General features: G+C 42.7%; 2 protein-coding genes and 1 long non-coding RNA gene across 5 annotated transcripts; 2 read left to right on the plus strand and 1 right to left on the minus strand.

Annotated features, from left to right (window-relative positions):
• The first annotated feature begins 126 nt into the window (after positions 1-126).
• On the plus strand, positions 127-2,786 carry LOC128426142 (probable G-protein coupled receptor 141). The gene is made up of 2 exons (XM_053413019.1): positions 127-435; positions 1,515-2,786. Exon 2 carries the CDS (start codon positions 1,515-1,517, stop codon positions 2,376-2,378), a length of 864 nt encoding a protein of 287 aa, XP_053268994.1. The 5' UTR covers positions 127-435; the 3' UTR covers positions 2,379-2,786.
• LOC128426143 (uncharacterized) lies at positions 608-3,094 on the minus strand. Its single transcript, XR_008333240.1, has 3 exons — positions 2,968-3,094; positions 2,559-2,672; positions 608-2,479 (listed from the first exon to the last, which is right to left on the minus strand). It is a non-coding gene; the product is annotated as an uncharacterized LOC128426143 (long non-coding RNA).
• On the plus strand, positions 2,922-16,829 carry hnf4g (hepatocyte nuclear factor 4, gamma). Of its 3 annotated transcripts, none has more exons than XM_053413017.1 (11): positions 2,922-3,363; positions 10,567-10,732; positions 10,918-11,012; positions 11,592-11,698; positions 11,805-11,954; positions 12,597-12,684; positions 13,169-13,321; positions 14,098-14,147; positions 14,255-14,441; positions 15,360-15,479; positions 15,933-16,829. In XM_053413017.1, the coding sequence occupies exons 1-11, from the start codon at positions 3,333-3,335 to the stop codon at positions 16,052-16,054; spliced, it is 1,269 nt and encodes a 422-aa protein (XP_053268992.1). In that variant the 5' UTR covers positions 2,922-3,332; the 3' UTR covers positions 16,055-16,829. The 3 variants fall into 3 exon arrangements, with proteins under 3 accessions (XP_053268992.1, XP_053268991.1, XP_053268993.1); XM_053413018.1 differs by lacking the exon at positions 2,922-3,363 and adding an exon at positions 7,596-8,072; XM_053413016.1 differs by lacking the exon at positions 15,933-16,829 and having other exon boundaries at positions 15,360-15,887.
• The last annotated feature ends 3,865 nt before the right edge of the window (positions 16,830-20,694 follow it).

The following is a 20,694-nucleotide window of genomic DNA, read 5'->3' on the forward strand; positions in this document are numbered from 1 at the left end:
GTGCTACATATATTAAAAAAAACAACGTCCAAGTGAAGAGAGTTCACCAGAAGGAGGAAGTCTCAGGTCTGTGGTTTAGCTGACGTGTGTGCAGTAACCTCATGTTTATGACAAAGCATGGACACACAAACAAATTCGGGCCACAAGCATGCACACATGCAAACACATACACACACACACACACAGTTGCATTTCATTTTCACAACATGAACTTCCAGTTAGGGTTGTCACACATTTTCACTTGATCGCGCACAAGCATCCAAGCAGAAACACACACAGACACACACGGACACTACTTGCTGACATGCTCGTCGAACACAAGCCATAACCGCTGCTTTGATGGAGATAAGGTGATGTAGAAGAAATACAAACTCACTTATTCCTGATTTTCACACACAAGAGCACAAGGCAGCCAGCTCCTCTCCGAACTCAAAGGTACGTGAGAATCTACATCTTGACTTTGAGTACCTGTTTTTTGACTTTGCGTTAATCCATGGTGCAGATTTGATCGGAGCATTGCTCTCTTGGTAATAATTAAACTGAGAAATGTCATTACGTCTAAACTGCACTATATTTAAAGGCTGGATTTTTTTCATTTCAGCCAACCTTTGTTTTTTTATTTTTATTTCCTTTTATCAAATGCAGTCATACAGTACATCACATCATTTTTACCATGAAATTAGGTGCCACGGGTACAAGTCTTAGCCTAGTGGGGTTAACTGTCCAGGGATGTCTTGGGCCCAAGCCATCAGGATCACGGCATATCAGAATTGAGTTACAAATTAGCATTGTCCACAAACACAGTACATCACACATAACATTACATTAAGACAGTATTCCGAAAAAAAAGAAAATGGCCTGCAAATATCCGTTGCTTAAAAGGAAAAACAAAGAGAAAATAAAATAAATATATCTCTATATTCCGCTTATCATATCAAATGGAGGTGTAGAGCAATGGGGGACCAGTTGTTTAGGAATACCTCTGCTTTCAGTTGTAATAGAGCAGCAGCAAGGAGGTTGTTATTACTTTATTTGCTATTAGAAGAAGGGCTCTCAGAAGTTTTGTTTGGCTATTTTCTTCAAGGTTATCAGGCAATAACCCTAAAATAAAGTGTGATGGTTCTAGCGGTATGTCAATAAATAAACATGTTTTTATTTCCCTTTGGTTTTTTTTTCCAGTATTCTGATAACTTTGGACGGTCGCAAAATATATGTGTGTGGTCTCCCACCTTGCCACAACCCCTCCAACATAGACGACCTTTGTTTTAATCGCTGTTGTGTGTAGCCACAGTTTTTAGAGTTGCATGAGCTGGTAAAAATATATTTTGTTAAATGTCTGTACTATTGATTTCGGCACATAGATGCACTCTATGAATGTGTGAATGGCAATAAACTACTGTGAAGTTCTTTGAGTGGTCGTCAAGACTATAAAAGCTGCTAATTAAATACAGACCATTTATCATTTGATGTAGATAGGGGTAGGATCAAAATCAATTTTCCTCTCTCTCTCTCAGATGAATTCAACGGTGGCCCAGAATACCACATTTCCTGATGGGTACCATCCAATCCTTGTGGGCATCAACGCTGTTGTTCTGGTGAGCGGCACCGTCAGCCTGAGCCTGATGATGCACATCCTGAAGTCCAGCTCCACATCCATCACCTCCACCGCTGTCCTCAACCTCATCTTCACCCACTTCATCTTCCTCGTCACCGTGCCCTTCAGGATTTACTATTACGTGACCAGTAGCTGGAGCCTGGGCCGCGGCTGGTGTAAGGTGGTCAGCAGCATGATCCACGTCCACATGTACATGTCTTTCCTCTTCTACGTGATCATCCTTGTCACGCGCCTCCTGGCGTTCTACCGCAAGGCCGAGCAGCTAGCCTCTTTCCACTTCATCCACGCGCTCCTGTTCAGCGCGGGGGGGTGGCTGGCGGTGTTCATCGTAGTCCCAGTGACCGTCTGTCTTTCCTATGGACAAACCAACATCACCGGAGGAAATGAAACGAGATGTTTTGATTTCGGCGAAAGCATACGCGAGGTGCCCGGTGCCATGGCGATCAATTACATCGTGAGCCTGCTGATCATAGTGGTGGCTACCGGGCTGACGGCCCTCCAAGCAAACGCCCTGAGGGTTTTGTACAGGAAGCATCGGCAGGGATGCACCTATCAGCAGGGCTTCGGGGCTCAGCTGAAGAGCCTGTGCTTCGCCCTCATCATGGTGGCCTGCCTCGTGCCCTACCACATGTTTCGACTCTTTTACTTGATCGACCGTGATCTGGGGCCCGTCAACGAGGTGTTTCTGAGTCTGACCACCTTCAACTGTTTGGACATGCTCACTTTCCTGGGAAAGAGACCCTGCTATAGATGTGCTTGTTGAAAATGGCTGTTTGACCTTCTTTTTTATAACTTGAATTTACTTCACGCCTTGAGAGCTACATCCAGCACTTTAGGTCGTTCTCCTCACGATGTGTTTTTCATCTGTAAAGTTGGTTTCAATTAGTTATTTGTTGCTATAAAAAGGGAGTGACGCGTCATGGTTGACGAATGAGGGACTTACGATTGGTTGATAACGCAGCCTCATCCCCCTATCGCCACACTGCGCAGCCTTTGGCTCCGAATGATGCCATCACTGCAGAATGGCAGCGCTCATCGCGATATTTTGGCTTCATTTCTGGATAGTGGAAGGAAGTGGAGACACATCATCCATGCTTTAAATACAGGCTATTCTCTGTGCACAGCCAATGAATCCAATAATGTGCTATTTAATAAAAAAGCTATTGTTTAACTGCAGATAATGGTGGTGCACTTTTTGCTTTAAACGGCTTGTTGTTGTAAACGGTGTAAAAGAATATACACAAAAACAAATACACTGTGTTTTCTGACATGTGACTCCTTCGACTCCAAAGCTGACACTGCTAAAGGTCTAAAATCATTACTTTCTTCACCATTATTTTGTGAAACATTACCTTCCACCTCTTGGATCTCTTCCCTTTTGCCCTTAGAGGTGTTGTAAGAAGCACACGCACACACACTCACACAAACACACACACACACAACTGGTGATCCTTTTCCTTTTGGTTTTTATGGTGCTGGGTTACTGTTTAACATCCCCACCCTAGTTTGAGTTTGTTTAGTAAATCGATCTAATGACTGGGCTATGGTGGCGCCATCCAGTGTGTCGCTCCATGAATTAGAGCCGCTTAGCTCTCCAACCTTCACTTTTTAATGCTGTGGAGCACCTTAACCATTTTCCGATTGTCACTGTCACTCAGATTAATGTTGCACTGAGGTGCTGCTCACCACCGAGGTGTACAGCGGCACGACTGGATAAATGCACCTCCCAGACAGAAAGAGAAACACAGGTGAGTCAACTTTCTCCCTGTGAAGCGTTGTGTCTGTCTCTGCCTTTTTTTTCGAAGTACATGTTGTTTCTTTAGTGGAAGAAGTGAAGTTTACCTTGTGCCTTTTCTCCAGGAAGTTTGGTAACATGTTCTGCTAAATCACGTGGTTTTGTATTATGGTGGTAACATTGCGGCTGTGCCCATTCACACACACACACACACACACACACACACACACACACACACACACGCACACACACACACTGGCTAAATGTCCTTTAACCAGAACTAGTGCCTTATAATTTTTAGACACAAACAGCAAAGTGGTTGTCCATATCTCTCTTTTGTGTGTTTGTGTGTATGTGTGTGTGTGTGTGTGTGTGTGTGTGTGTGGGTGTGTGTGTGTGTGTGTTTGTGTGTGTTTGTGTCTACTGAGATAGCGTTGTCCATACTCTGCTCGCCGACAGCATTTTTTGCAGAAACAGATAAGACCCACTTCGACATGCACGCTGTGCCGTAAAGATCATGTGATAATCCATTTCACACTCTGTACAAGTGACTCTCTTAGTGCGTTAGAAGAGGGGAAATAAGAGGGCAACGGAAGAGCTGAGCAGGAAGACCACGCTGCAGCCACTGCGTCTGCACAACACCTCAAAAGTAAAATGACACAATCCCAAAACAGCATTCTGAAGTAACATCGAACGTGAGCAGATTGCAGTGGTGAAGTTTTGTTGTGACTGTATCTAATATTAGATTGTCAAACCCTGTGGCTTAACGCTACCTGGATACATCACCTGAGACAAGTACATTTATCTAAATTCTTAAAGGACAATTTTAGTTTTTTAAGTGGTGATATTAGCAGGGAGAATGAAATAGTAGAAACTCAGGGACCAGGATTTATAGGGAAAAAGTAGGGACATGCTAACGTCCTTTGTAATCCCAGGAAGTAAAAGCATTGCGTAAATTAAATGAATTCTTTGAGTCACGTATATTTTCTGTTGATTTACCCACATTCTGGCTCATATTTGTGGTTCAAGAATCAAACAATATGGCAGCAAACAATCTTCCTCTGAGCTGTGTATTGTCACTGTGTACAGTTTACTAAGGGTCAGTTTGGAGGCTGCTCTTCATCTGTAACTAGTAAAAGCTGTAATCTAAATAGAGGCGACGGTGTTATGGCCAGTTCACACAGAGATATCCTCTTAGCACTGGGTTTTATGGCTGCAGAGAGCTTTCGGTTGCCGGGCGGACTCGAGATTTCGTCCTTTTACGTTCCCGCTTGGTTTTCAGCAAAAGAAATCGCCGTGCTCCTTATTAATTCAAGTGTTTCTAAGAGTGTATAATTGATATATTTTGGTATACATTTTTTTAAATCCATAACAATCTGTGGCGTTTTTGACTTTATTTAATGTTTTTTAATGAGTGGTTGGAGAAGTTCTCATTATATTAGAGAAGTAGAGTATGAGTAGATTCAGTGTTTGAAATCAATCACGAGGAGGGTATGACTTGTATTATATAATCAAAATGTAAAAGGTTTGTAATAAAAGACATTATTCAGCACGGCAATGATTCACATTCCTAGTTTTTTGCACTCAGCAGTGAAAGATGAGGTTAAACTGTCACTTGAGGCTTTCAACCTGTTAACCAATAACACATTGAGTTAAATAGATTTTTTACTTTTTACTGACACTGACGTTTTTCCTGTCTCTAAGCCTCAGTGCACAACGGCTGCACGGTATGTTAAACCCAGCTTTGACTACTCACTCCATGCATTGCCACGCTCAATCCCGTCTTTTTTCATACGTGCAACACTTTTACACTATTTAATCCTAATCTAGGTGCAGTTTTGTAAAGTGAGGGTAAATTAAATCTTGTACTCTCATGCCGCAGTGCTCTGTGTCAGGCCTGTGGCTGGTTTGCATGATTGTGACAGTGTGACCGGGTAACTTCTCCACTTCTCACAAACCCGATGAGTCAGGAGGCCACATCTCACGGGTCTAGTTAAAATGTAAACTCTCTCTCTCTCTCTTTCGCCACCTCGCTCTTGTTTTTCTGTCTCTCACCCTCTTCACTCCACTCTTCTGTATGAACTAATATGTCAGTCATTAGGCTTTGAGTGGACATTAGTCGTTTTATCTCTTAACAATTGAATAATCCATGACAACGTACAGTCTGATAGACTGTACTAGGTTTATCCTCCTGCCTGCTTGTATACTGTAATTGTGCTTTTCTCTTTTGACGAGTTGATCTCACTTTAAAAAGATCGGGAATTGTTCCAGCAAGACAAATAGCTTTGGCCATGATGTCATTACATTGCCTCCCAGTATGATGAACTGGTATTTCACAAAGACAAGAAACCAGTTATCTCACGGGAATCGCAACATTTTATTGGTAGCAACCGTGTTGGTTCCCAGATAAGACGGCTGCCATCTTGTGTTTTGGAGCCAGGGCTGGCACAGTAGTGATTATGGGATGGAGCCGTGGTAGCAATGTCTCGTTCTTGATACACACACAAATTTACTGGAAAAGTCTACACCCAAAAATCATCAGCGTGATTCAAACTACCTAAAATAACAGAAACCATATTAATTCCAATTTATTTGACATCTACTTTGATGTCGTAGGTTGATCCGTGCCCCATTCACTAACAGGGAGGAAGCAGGATTTATGACCTATACTGTAGCCTGCCACCAGGTGGCAATCAAGATGCTTTGGCTTCACTTTTGAAGATCAGTCATTTAATTTGTCCTCATATTCAGTTTTATGATTTTACTTTATACCTGTTCTGGATGTTACTGACATGCAAATAGCTTCACTCGCGCTTCCAATATGCATCCGTTACAACAGCAGCTACTTATAAATACTACTGGCATGTGCCAAGCTACATCCACGGCTAAACTTATCTCTCCAACATTACCTATCTACACTAGAATAACAAACCTGGGTGTTTCCTGTACGCTTCACTGCACATGTGTACCACCGATCTCTCATTCTCAGGAACACACTATTCAAATCATCATGGTTTTACAACTGTTTTAGGCCAAACAAGTACAGTATTCACGTTACATGACTCAAATAAACTGGATAGTGAGAAATAAGTAAAGTTCCCTGATGTAACGTTAGAAATGATCACCTTTTACAGTGATGACGTAGGGCATCAAATCCCCCATAAAACTGCCTCTTATCATTTATAGCCCTCTCTGACAATGCTCTGAATGGATTACCTTTAAGCCACACAATAAGATTTAGTGCAGTGAAACTCCCAATATAAAATGGATGGGTTGGGACATTTTAACTGGTTTATGGCAGTAAATTCCTGTCCTGAAAGCTGAGGCAGGTCACTGACTAACTGGTCAACTTCTACTCCTAATGTTAAATGTTTGGTGTCGTCTGATTCTCTTTCACATGCATTTCTTCTTTGAGTAAGAGCTGAAATAAAACCTTTGCATATCCTGTTGCACATTGGTTGGTTGGCGGCATCAGTCTACTTCCTCTTCTGTTACATATAGAACCGTCTGTTAGAAGAGAAAGAAACAAATGTCTGAAAAATTATCTTTAGCAGCTATACAAATGTTAACACAAAATATCTTTCTAGGTTTCATGGGGGTAAAACTACTTCAACATTACTACAAGAGTATTTGATGGACAAAATAATACGAAAAAACCTAAGATGAAATCTAACAAGAGTCGATAATGAAAATAAAGTATTTGTTAGGAAATAAGCAGCAAAGAGAAAGACATTTTTCCACATTTCTAATCTTAACAGGCAACCGGCTTCTGAACCATCAACTTACTTACAAATAAGTGTCAGTAAAAAAACAGTGCAAGAGGTCACCGAAGTTAATCTCAGCTGAAATGTTTTACAGTATACAGTAAATTTAGAAACGAGGTATAAACTTTTATGAACAAACGGTGGGATGTGGACCTGGGAAGTGTGTTTGTTGAAGAGCTGATGGAAGTTATCAGTGTTTTCCACTTCACTCTGTGTCTTTATAGATTACATCTGCTGAGGTGGTGCTGCTATTACTCCACTATTGATTAGATTAGGAAGCCGGGGAAGGACACACACACACACAAACACACACACACACAAACACACACACACACACCCATACACACACACACACACACACCAACCCAGCCACCCTCCCGCCCACCCCTCTCTTGCATGCAGGTACAAGTGCAGAGAAGCTTCCACATGAAAACCAAAACTGTCAAAATCTCCTGAAATCTTCTCTCATGGCTTAAAAACAGAGGGAGTAAAAGAAGAGGCAGAGGGGGAGAAGGGAGATTACTCTTTCACCACTATCTATCTTTTCCAGTGATAAGTGTGAGGGAGAAGGACAGATAAAGAAAATGTAATAAAGCAAGAAGTCTTAGCCACAAGGGCTCCTCCCCTCTCCTTGTCCCGACCCAATCAGACGGGATTACGGACTCTTTATTCCAAGGATCTCCCTTGTCATGTCTGAAAGAATTAGATGTTGCACAGACAGGAGGATAGGTGGGGGACAAAGCAGAGAGGGAGACTTCAGAGGGAGCTGGGACGAGAACGAGGGAGGACAGTGAGAAGACAAGTGTGAGGAACAAGGTTGAAACGGGAATGAAGTATCCCCGAGCTCCTCAGAGTAAATCTCTGTTAGATATGGAAGTAGCCAACTACTGTGAAGGCCTGGATCCCTCGTACAGCACACTGGGCTTTGAGAATGCAGAAGTGCTGTGTGGCGGAGGAGGTAAGTGTGAGTGCATGCAGACAGCTACAAACACACACACACACACACGCACACACAGACACACACACAAACCCCTGTAAAAACATAAACTAAACAGGTGCATTGGGGTGACACACGAACAGCATGAGTGTGTTGGAATTAAACAAATGCAAATACACACACACACACACAAACACACTAGCTGATCCACATCCATACCTCAACAGGCGTTTGTTAAAGTCTTTTGTTCAGGTAAACATTTACCACAGCTACACCAGTGTCTGAGAATTACAGTATGGTCAGAGAAAGGAGAGTATTAAGCTTTGAATGTGTCCCTATAATGGGAAACCTCAGCTGTGGCTCAGGTCGAGGAAAGGGTCGTCCACCGTCCACAAGGTCGGGGGTTCAGTTGTTGGCTCCTCCAGTGTGTCCTGAAGCCCAGATTGCCCCTGACGGTTGTAGATACACATATAAGTGCTGTAGGAACGTGTGAGTGAATTGGGTTGATGTGTCTTGTACTGTAAGATTACTGTACCGTTACTTAACATAGTCAACATGATTGAATTAAGGGATCTGCAAACTCATTTTAAAGGTTCAGTGTGTAGTGTTTAGTGACATCTAGTGGTGAAGTTGCATGTTGCAGCTGAATACCCTTCACCTCACCTTCCCGTTACAAACATGAAGGAGAACCTGTGGACGCCTTCGGTTGTCATAAAAACTCAAAGGGTGTTTAGTTTGTCCAGTCTGGACTACTGTAGCAAACATGGCGGCCTCCGTAGAGAGGACCCGCTCCTGATGTAAATATATAGCATTTAAATATAAAAGGCCTTATTCCAGGGTAAAGAAAACCACAACTCTGACAATTTAGATAATTACACACAAGTGAAAACATGACTAGGATTATTTTATGTTAAATTTCTGCCATTAGATCCATTTCAACTAAATCTTACACATGAAACCTTTAATGCTGGGGTGTGCACAAGTTGCTGTTGCTTGTACGTGCAAGTGGTGAGTCTGTGGTTGTGAAGGAAAGAGAAAGGGTTCGGTACAGGTTGTTAAAAGTGTGATGTTGGAATGTTATTGACACAGTTTGGTCCAGAATTGCAGAAATGCTCGATAAAAAAACACACATTTTATTTAAGAGCGAGCATCTCCCCCAGCGATGCGCTGATGTCACCTCAGCATGTGAACACAGGGTTCCTCCCACACTGACTCCTCCTGCCTGATGTGTGGCCGACAGAGAACTGCGTGAGGAGGATGTGAACCTGTCGGTGGAACCAGCTGAACTCTTAGCGTGCACGTGTCTGTGTGCGTGCTGTGGCTCTGGCTGAGCAATAAACACACAGGCACTGATGATGATTATGGTTTTCATTATGGCGGCAATGCTGCTGATAATGATTTCAGTGCTGATGACTGTAACACTAATTATGGTGATAACGGTGAGGAGATGAAATTGACAATAATGTTAGATATGCTCGGCAATTGAAAGGCTATATAGTCTTTCTCCTGATATATATTTTCTTAACCCACACACTGTGATGTGAGGTGCAAATCAAACACCACACAAATAACTTAGTTTAGTTATACAAACATCTGCAATGTGTGTAGTATAATAAACAAAAATGCATTCACTACAGTGCCAGAAGTGAAGTGAAGTTTTATTAGAATTTTTTTCTAATAAAACATTCCTTCAGATATTGCAATAATGGCCAAGTGCTAAAAAAGATTTACTTCAAGCAAGAATTAGATCCTGTTTTCAAGCCCCTGTGACTATTGCCACCTTGAAATATGATAGATCTTGGTGTACTGTGAGAAGAACTATCAATATCGATAGAGTGCATATTTCCAGCAAAGCCAGGTTTTTTTCGGATCCAGATTTTTATCTGCATCTATACCATATATCAGTCCCCTCAACATCGTGGATTTTCTTCATCAAGATCCATGAATTATTTGCGAAATTTACAAAAATCTTGAAAGATATTTAATCTTACATAACTAAAGATACAGTGAAAATTACCTGGATCCACCCCCTGATGTTTATCTGCACCAAAATTAAATGACCTCTACCTGGACCCTTCCACCAAGTTCCATGGAAATCCTTCCTATAGTTTCTATTTAATCAGGCTTAAAAATTAACAAAAAAAACGATGGGAAACAAAAACTGGCGGAAGCAGCCCCACAGGGATCAGATTCACATACTCTTCTGAGTCAACTTACATTCATCTACTCTTCTTAAAACGCAGACAATCACAGTCATTTGAAAGATTCAATAACAACATAGAAAATTGGGCTTCAATTAGATAGAATAACGCAGAGGACTGTCAACACCACGCTATCAGATATTTTGTGGATTCGTACGACAACAAACCGCTTCTGTGTTTGGAGAATTGGTGTGCACCAATGTACTGAAGGCTGCCACACATCATTTAAAGATGCATGAGCCTATGCACTTAATGTGTGTGTGATTGTGTGTATGCACGTGCAATTTAACAGTGTGACTGTTTTTCTTCTGCAGACAGCATGCCATCGGAGCCGAGCCTGCCCGGTCCGGACGGAGTCGGCAGCAACTGTGCGATCTGTGGAGACAAAGCCACGGGGAAACATTACGGGGCGTCCAGCTGCGACGGCTGTAAAGGCTTCTTCAGACGCTCCATACGCAAGAACCACGTCTACACCTGCAGGTGCATACAAAAAAAATACACACAAATATATATTGGTGTATATATGTGTACATGTATTGCTTTCTTTTCCCAGTCACTGTAACGTGATGCCATGTCCCATTAGAACATTATGTTACAGTACACCGTGTCATCATGTGTCCTGCTCTGTCAAGCTACTTACACCGTGACACGTCCATCACATGCAGGTTCAGCAGGCAGTGCATCGTGGATAAAGATAAGAGGAACCAGTGTCGTTTCTGCCGACTCAACAAATGCTTCAGAGCCGGCATGAAAAAAGAAGGTACGGGAACTTTGGATTTTTCTTTAACGCTGAAACTTTTAAACATGTAGAGATGTGGTGTCCATGCTTTCGAGACATCCACTCAATATGTGTATTTGAGACTTGACCTCGTGGCACTGGAGGGAGGAAAAAAAAAAAGGCTGAGAAACTGAACGCAGTTTGAAGATGGTTGAAATCGCCTCAGCCATAAAATAGGTGATTACTTAGCATGTGTGTATTTACGAGGGGTATAACCTTGGCATGGGGCTTTATGACACCTAATCATGTGTTATTCAAACATGTTGTTCTGGAGTGCCACTGGTTAATGTTTGACTCCTCACGCTGATGCCAGCCTGTATGGCTATTTTCCTAAATATTAACTGCCTCCATTGTCTGCCGTCGCGGTTTGAATTCAGGTCTCCTGTTTTTTTTCCCCTGTAACTTAGATTATCCATGAATTCTTATCTTAGGGAAATTATTTGGAATAAGAAACCAGGAAATAGAATTCAAGCCCTGGTGTGCCGTTTCTCCCCCGCACCCTTGGATTTCTCTTTTCTTTCCCGCACTCAGTAACGTTGACTGTATCGTTTTTTATTTTAGCCGTACAGAACGAGAGAGATCGGATCAGCTCTCGTAGAAGCATCCCTGACTCCCAAGACCTGCCGCCCATCACTATTCTGGCCCAGGCAGAGTCACTGTCCCAACAGGTGACGATCATTTATGTGCAACTCCTGTGTTCCTACTAATATCTGATGTAATGTTAGTGACTTAACTGAAGACACGCAAAGGAATTTAAAGTTTCATTGTCCCCAGATCACTGCTCCAGTTGCAGTGTCGGACTTATCGGAGCAGAAGTCGGCCACGGTGGGGGACCTGTGCGAGTCCATGAGACAGCAGTTACTGGTTTTAGTGGAATGGGCCAAATACATTCCTACCTTTGGGGAGCTGCCGCTGGACGACCAGGTGAGTGAGCTGCAATGCATGATGGGTAATTTGATGATAAGCCTTTGATGTGGATGCTCCCAGGTCTGAGTTGATTTTACTGTTCATCAGCAAAAGGGAAAAAACGTTCTTGGACACGACTTAGAGCAGTTTATTGTTTACGTCATTCTCGCAAGATTATAACAAGAAGGTTGGCCAGTGAAATATCTAATGATACATTTTTAAATGTTGCATTATAAAGCACTATAAAATGGCAAATCTACTAAATAGTGGTTAGTGGGTGTTTAAGGACACTCACTCCCTTGTACTTCTTGAATCCCATTTACAAAGTAAACCTCAAACCAGTGTCTCTCCATAATTTTTGTCTAATCCAACTATGAATCACTGCCTCTATAGACATTGCACTGGATGTGTTTAGGTTTTGTGGGTGTGAGAGTGTGCTCGCCTCCACCTTCACACCCGATTAGTGATGAATATTCGAAGCAATGATTAAGCTCCTCTGAAGTAACTTCAACAACACACTTCTAAAAGAGTTTGAGCTCACACTCCACTACGAGTGGGGGGGGGGCCCTCGTGTGATGTGGGCGAGGACAAAAGGGGAGGCATTGTCCCATTGTTTGTGTTATTGTGTTTAACCGTGGGCGTGTGTCTCTTTGTCTCCAGGTGAGCTTGCTCAGGGCTCACGCGGGCGAACACCTCCTGCTCGGGGTCGCCAAGCGGTCAATGGCGTTCCAGGACTTCTTGCTTTTAGGTACGGACTGACCACGAGAAAAGAGATCCTTTATTAATATGTGGCCCAACCCGGCGGTTCGACAGTGACGTGTGATCAAATGTTGTGTTAGCTGAGAATGATTAACTCCGGGTTTCTCTTTCTTTCTCCGTTCCCCTTACAAAAGTCTCCCGTAAACAGCATTGCTCATTATACCGGAGCGTTTACCAGCATCGTGCTGTAGGGCGGATGTGTCAGCGGCACACACTCAAGGACTCTGTGTTACTTCTGAGGACCTTCCCAGCACTCCTTCATCCTGACCTTGACTCAAACCCTTACACGGGATTAACAAAAGTCTACAATATTCAATTTATCTTTCCCTCTCAAGGCTAAAAAACGTTTCAACCCGCGCTTCCACACGAGCACGCCCCAGCACTCCTCGCACGTGCACACCCACATGTCTTTTCTCTCCCTTTCGACTCTATGTAAAAACAGACCGACTCTCTCTCTCTCTGCCCACATGAAGGTAACGGCTGCGTGATCCACAGAAACAGCCCCGAACAGGAGATATGTCGGGTGGCCAACCGGGTGCTGGACGAGCTGGTCCAGCCCTTTCAGAATATTCAAATAGACGACAATGAGTACGCAGCGCTCAAGGCCATCGTCTTCTTTGACCCAGGTAATTCCAAAAAAAAAAGATTGGGATGAGGATCTGGAAACTGTAAAAAATATCAATGAACTTGGCACAGACCTTACTGATGTTTAAGCATGAATCATTATTGGTATTGTTAATATGTTATTTGTTATCGCTTCTCATCATTTAAATTCACTAGATCCAAATTTGTATTTAGATCTCCACCCGAATTGCACTTTTCATCATTTTTCAAGTTATTCTCTGAGAAATAAACACAATGTTGAAAACTACCCTCTTGCAATGTTAAAGAAACAGAAAAATCATGCATCTGCCCTCTGACCTGGATCCATACCAACATGTCATAGTCATCTGTTAAGTAGATTTTTTGAAAAAAACTGAGCATAAATGCAGTAGTATCAGCAGAGAATAAAAAAAATGGAAACACTATATTATACATACGTAAAAAATTAAATCAACAAATAAAACATTTTATTTAATGGTATCTTGTTTGATACCTATTGCCATTTCTATCCAGATCCCTCTTCCTCCCACGTATCCCATAAGTCTGGTTACATATCCCAGAATCCCCCCCCCCATACATTTTCCATATCCCCTTGGCCCACTCTGCCCAACCCTTTGTCTTCCCTCCACTAAATCCCTTACTTTGCCTTCATGCCACAGTTTTACCATTCCATCAATTCCACCCATATCATGCATTAATTCCCTGATCTTTCTCCCCCCTTCCCTCTCTCACCCTTCTCTTCTTCAATCCCTTCATCCATCCCTCACTTCTATTCTTTGCCCCCCCCACCAACCTGCAGATGCAAAGTCTTTGCGGGACCCTTCGAAGATCAAGGCCATCCGTCTGCAGGTAGAAGTCAAGCCAGCCTAATACATCAGTTTATACTCTACCTATTATTTTACTTTGGACAAAGGCTGTATGCTCACACCGATGGCCGCCTGTGTGTGTGTCTCCAGGTTCAGATGAGTCTGGAGGACTACATTAACGACCGGCAGTACGACTCCAGGGGGCGCTTCGGAGAGCTGCTGCTCCTGCTGCCCACCCTGCAGAGCATCACCTGGCAGATGATCGAGCAGCTCCAGTTCATAAAGCTCTGCGGCCTGGCCAAGATAGACAACCTGCTGCATGAGATGCTGCTGGGAGGTGAGAGCCGGCGCTTGTAAAAACCTGCAGAGAGAGAATAATAATAGGGTGACCCTCGGCAAGAGATCCGCAACATTTCCCCTGGAACACTGTTGGTGCAATTGGTGAATAAAAGATTTAGCAGAAATATGGTTTGACTTTATATAATCCACATAGGTATCAAGGCAAAGCCCAAACATGCAACCTGCCACTGAAGCTGCGGCTCAGAGACACAGCAAACATCATCTAAATCTCTGTATGAATAAGGAAGCCTGATTTTTGAGCTGCAATGCATCAAACATATTCTAGGCAGGGGAATTACAATTCAAACATTTCAAGATGATGTAATGAGCCGTGTTTTTCCATTAATGCTGAAATCAGCCTCAGAATATGAGAGCCTGACTCGGAGGCCTGGTTTAGAAAGAGCTGCATTTATGAAAAAACCTGGTGCAATTTTAATATTTGTGTATTTAAATAATATTCTAATTTTAAAACTTTATGTTTTAAATTATCTTTCATATCTCAAGATAATCAACAATATATTTTCCATTCATTTAAGAAATATGTATTATATTTTCTATATTTAATAATAGATTTAAATTAAATAGTTAGATAACTCAACTCACCAAATATATAAGAAAGTAGAATTACATAATGTCCTTCCTCATTGGGATCATATATCTTTATAACTCTGAGCAGAGATATGCTGTGATAAGATGAGATGTGAAATGCAATGACTCACTGCTTTTCTAATGTGGGCGACACTGATACTCAAACTTTGCTGAACTTGCTGCAGAGCTGCTTCCATGGATTTGATCCATTTTAAAATGTAGAACATGCACACACCTCTATGTTAAATAGTTGTTGGTGTGTGATACAATGTTAGAACTACCCAGTGCAGCTAACAGTGGATTGAAAGTGGATGTGTTGTGTGTTCAGGCTTGACATCAGAGCCCGCTCACTTGCACCACCCAGCACACGGCCAGCTGGGCCAGGACCCTATGACTGGACACACACTGGTCATCGGCTCTATGCCCATCACTCACACTCCGCAGATAGGTGAGAACCTCACTCTTCATGCAAAATCAAAACTACACACACTCACACAGGCACATCAGAGCAAATTTGACATATCATTTATATTTCCTCATGAAATGTCCCATTTCCTTGTGCCAGGTGCTTTTTCCATTAGCAGCTGAAACTTAATATGCACCCGAACAGGCATCCTGAGTGTCATAAAAGTGAATGAATCAAAGGATTGATGAGCATTGGCTGTATTCTACGCTTCCATTTTAAAATAAAAAATGCATTTGGCGATATTACCCCAACTAATGGCCACACGAGAAGGATGTGAATGAATCTGGAAAGGAGCAGCTATAGATGTGCCATGTCCCGTGGGCCACATTAGATGCACTTTACACACTCAAAATATAGAGATGATAGAGAAAAACATTTTGATTAGTTAAAAAGTACGATTCTAATGTCCCACTGTCTCCTCTCCTCTTCCCGCAGCCTCTCCTGACACTCCCATCCCGTCGCCCCCGCAGGGTCCAGTCCCGGAGATGTACAAACACTTTCCCCAGCCGCTTTGTCCCCCGGCCAGCCCCTCACCTCCCTTGCAGACAGACCCCTGACGTCTGCCCCCCCGGCACACTCTCTCCAGAGAAGCTGACACGGGATCTGCTTCCTTGCCCTCTATTCATCATCCCAGCCATGATATAAAACTTAAGAAAGCAATCTGTGTTCAGGTTAGACTTTGCCCCCCCAATGGCGGTGATGTAACAGTAACTCTGATGTGATTAAAGCTGCCAGTTTAAAAAAACAACAACTCCAGAATGTCAGTTTCAAATTAAGTGACTTATAAAGCACCACTGTGAGTTTTAAACCAGCGGAACATGCACATGGATTTTTTAGTGGTCACCTGAAACTAATATATAAGTTACACTGCACAATGGAAATTAAACTTATCTAAACTTAACAAATCTTAATTTCAAAGCAATCTTTTACTGTGTGGGGAAATGGATTCAGTGGTTTGTATTTATTACTGAGCCACACAAACTATAAAGTATAATTTATACGATGGCAAATACAAAGCAAATTCTTGCTTTGTAACATAATATAAGGGGTATTGTAATCTTTGGCCAAGGTCAATGTAATAGCAATAGAAATGTCGTTTATAAATAAATTGTACAGACATAAGTTAAATGCAAAACATGTGGAAAATTATAATATTTAATGAACTTGCTGTATATACTCAAATTGCTGATTATAGATATTTGAATAATCAATTTCAACTGTCAACTCCTTCATACATTTTTTTAATTATCTATGTATTTTTTCTATTTTGGTGTGTGCTGATAATATGTACATTTTGTAATTTATAAATTAATAAAAATCTGAAGAACTGGAGTTTGGATTGATTGAATTTTGGGAGAGTCACTGAACACCATGCTATGGTGTAACAGCACCCTCTTACTGTGGAAGGAGGATAGTGCAACCAATTGTAAGTGGACTGCTTGTATAAAATGTTGTATGCATCAGTACATCCAGTGAAATGATTGTTCGTCCACTCATTCATTTCCCTGCTTTTATAAAACAGGGGGAAATAAAGAAATTGTCAGATGGAAAACAGAACTAATTTATTTCCTATTTATCTGTTGCTACAGACAAAACAACAATCATCTCAGCCCTTTCCTATTTTTTTTTCTTTTTCCTATTTGATCCTGAAGGGAAAACTTATATTGACAGACAGATGATGATAAATTGACAGATATGTATTTCAATACGCTCCCCCCCACACACACAATAACACTGAACGTGATTGGCCCATTACTTCCCTCATGGAAGTCATCATGCGGCCTCGCACTTCCGCTGGTGGGAGCCGTGCAATTTGTATCCAAAGCTTTATTGGCGAGCTATTGAGACCTCGCCGCCGGATGATGTTGCTCATCTAAAATCAAACTAGTCCCCCCCCCCCACACACACACACCAACCGTCCATCTGAGAAAACACAAACCCTGAAGCCAAAGGAGAATATCAAATGGAAATATAAGCTGAAACTGAGCCGTGCTGGGGCCAACTGTACTTTTAAATCTGTGATTTTCTTTTATGTCCCTCAACACAATCATCTATTCTCGGGGGTTTATGTGCGTGTATGTGTGTGTGTGTTTGTGTGTGTGTGTTTGTGCGCAGTGGATGAGACCCGAGGATAAAGCCGAGAGCTCTTATTCCCTGTATATTGTTGTGTGACTCAGAGAAAACACTCAGGTTATTTATGGCAGAGGATATGCAGTCCAGAACCAACACGGCCAAATCCTCCTATCAACTCCATAATGGACAAGCTACCTGGCTCAGGTCAAAACAACACCACCTACAATGGGAGGCCTTGTGTGTCCACTGCAAATGTGTGTACGCTCTTATGTGCAATTTATTTATAATCTGCGCGTGTGCATGTGTTTACTCTTTCTAAACCTGTGTGTGTGTGTGTGTTTCTTGGAAGGGTGTGCATGTGTGCGTGTACCCATGGAGCTTTAATCAAAGGCCTGCAGTGAGGAGATGTGGGGGCCCTCTCTCTCACACCCCCCCTCAGATAAAACTGTGTGTTAGCATGCCGGTCACATATCTCATCTGAGGCGCACCGCTCTCCTCCCCACACCTCACCACAGCCAACACTGACAGCCTGCTATTACACACCAGGGTGACGCGCTCGCTCCACCTGAGGAGGACGGCGAGGGCGAGAAATGAGGGGACGAGGAGCTAGAGGTGGACGGAGGAGCGAAGGGATGGACAGGAGCATGGTTTGTTTTCGTCTTCTGTCGGTTTTGTTGCATCACAGTTTCACTTTAAATTTAGGTTTGATTCTCCAACTTCTTCTGGGACTCAGTGGCTCCGGACTTTTCTCACACATTTGTTCATTTTGAAATATGAAGACTCACAAAATGTCAAAATGCCAAGAGGTTCCTTTTTCTTCTCAACTCCCCTGAAAAAGTTTATAAATATATTCATTAAAAACACTCTATATTATATATATTATAGTATATTGTGGGTTGTCAAGATCCTGATTAACGTCCTGGTCATCTCTTCATCAAATAAAATTATCCCTCTATCCACCCATCAAACATTCATCCTCTTCCTCCCATGACCACTAGATGGCAGTGTAAGTCTGTGGTTTTGCAACAGACCTTTTTTTGTTGCCCTTTATTAATGTACTTTGTCCTTTCTTTGTCATTCTAGGTCAAAATAATGAGATCAATGTAGCTACAAATCTTTTAAAATCATACTTCTGCAGCCTTTAAGCCTACTTCCTGAGTTGCAGCAGTTAAGGTGGAAAACTGTATCTCATTTCATTTTTTAAGCATTTTTAACAAAAGTGAGAAACATATTGCCATATTTTTCATGTTTATTACAATTGAAAACAGCCCTTTTGCATCTTAAGTTATATTAAAGATGTTATGTATTATATTTAGATGATTCCCCGAAAAGACTGTATCAGATTTTATTTTCTAATTTAGCTTTACATGGCTGTTTCCAAGTTGTTTGAATAGATTCCTGTCCGGGAAATAGGCTGCAGAGATTGCAAAGTCACTGACTCAGGCTCTGCTCCGTGCAGCAGAATATTGTTGCTGCAGTCTGAAATGAATGGCATGTGCCAAACATCCCAGATTAGAGCCGGAGATTGCAGACTATCATTCCTCACCAGTGCATTTAGCCATAATTCCCCCTCTGTCTCCCGCATATACGACTATTCCTCCTCTAGGAGACACGGCGAGGCTCTATGAATCTCTGCCTCCAACTCTGGAATGAATTTAAAACCTCTCCTGAGTGATTTTCTGTGTCTCCGTAATGCTGCCGTGTGTGTGTGTGTGTGTGTGTGTGTGTGTGTGTGTGTGTCGCATGCATGTGTGGTTTCTGATTCAACCACAGCATGGGCAAAGGGAAGGGAAATACAGTGACAGCTTCATTTCCAAAGCTGAGTTCACATAAATGAGGGATTAAAGCAAGCAAAGGGGTTAGGGCTGCACCTCGGCCTTCCCTGACAGCTTTCCCTCCCTAACAATCCCTCTCTTCCTCTCCCTGTCTGAGGCTCACCCCTCTCTCGGCTTCCATCTTTATTTTCATCTTACCTTTTCCCTCTTTACTTATTCTGTCAATCCCTGTTTAGGTTACCTGATTTGTTTTGCTCCCTGGGTATAGAAACACGTTCTCATTTTGCCCAGAGATACACACAGAGACAAATAAATAAATGAATAAACAGAAAACAACATTTAAAAACGGCGTATTTTTAGACACACACAGACGGACACACACACACACACACACACACACACACACACACACACACGCACACAACAATTCACACAGTGGCAGGGTGCTGGGGTGTGCCCTCCATCATGATGATGGGGACCAGGTTAGGGCAATGAAATTACTGGTTAGGGCCAGGCAAGGGTGCATGTGTGTGTGTGTGTGTGTGTGTGTGTGTGTGTGTGTGTGTGTGTGTGTGTTTGTGTGTGTGTGGTGGGGTACATTAGGGAAATGAAAAGGGGTGGACCACCGATGGCTCCTGAGATGAAGATTTGTTAGAATAGGGGAATATAAAAAAGACAGGAGGCAGATGACAGCGTGCATGATAAGATGAGTAGTGCAGTAATGAATGCGGTCCTGTGTACCCCCAGATTACATGGGGAATGAGACTGGAGAGAAGGTGAGAGAGAGGGAGAGAAAGGGGTGTAAGACAGAGGATAAAATCGGGGGAGAGTACGAGAGGGGGCGAAGGAAGAGAAGAGACGAGGAGGTGTTAGTGACTCAGAGCGAAGCCACCCCACTCTGAATGATAAGTGTCTCACGCGCTGCGGGTTATGGGAAGTTCACACAAACAAATGACTCCCATTTGCCAGAGGCGAGGGACACAACTGAGAAAGAAGGGGCGAGAGAGAAGAGGAGGTGGAGGAGGAGGAGGAGGAGGAGGAGGAGGAGGAGGAGAGGAGGGAGCGGGCCAAATACGAGAGCCGTGATTTCAGATAACTCCATCTGCATCGGGAAAATATTTACCTTTTCTACCCCTCTAATGGTTTCACGGGGTTGGGGCGTTAACTAAAGCACCTTCAATCCAAGGAATATTAGGAACCCTGCGGTGAAGCGCAGTAAAAGTCGGCGCTTGCTATTTTTAAATTACAGGGTGCCTTTGGAACGTGGTCAATAACACTAAACGTATTGCAAATTGCGGCGTGTAGGTGGGCTGTGTTTTGCACGGTAAGAGGTGATATCAAACGGTAAT

Source organism: Pleuronectes platessa, chromosome 20 (assembly GCF_947347685.1).
Source record: "Pleuronectes platessa chromosome 20, fPlePla1.1, whole genome shotgun sequence".
Taxonomy (NCBI): Eukaryota; Metazoa; Chordata; class Actinopteri; order Pleuronectiformes; family Pleuronectidae; genus Pleuronectes; species Pleuronectes platessa.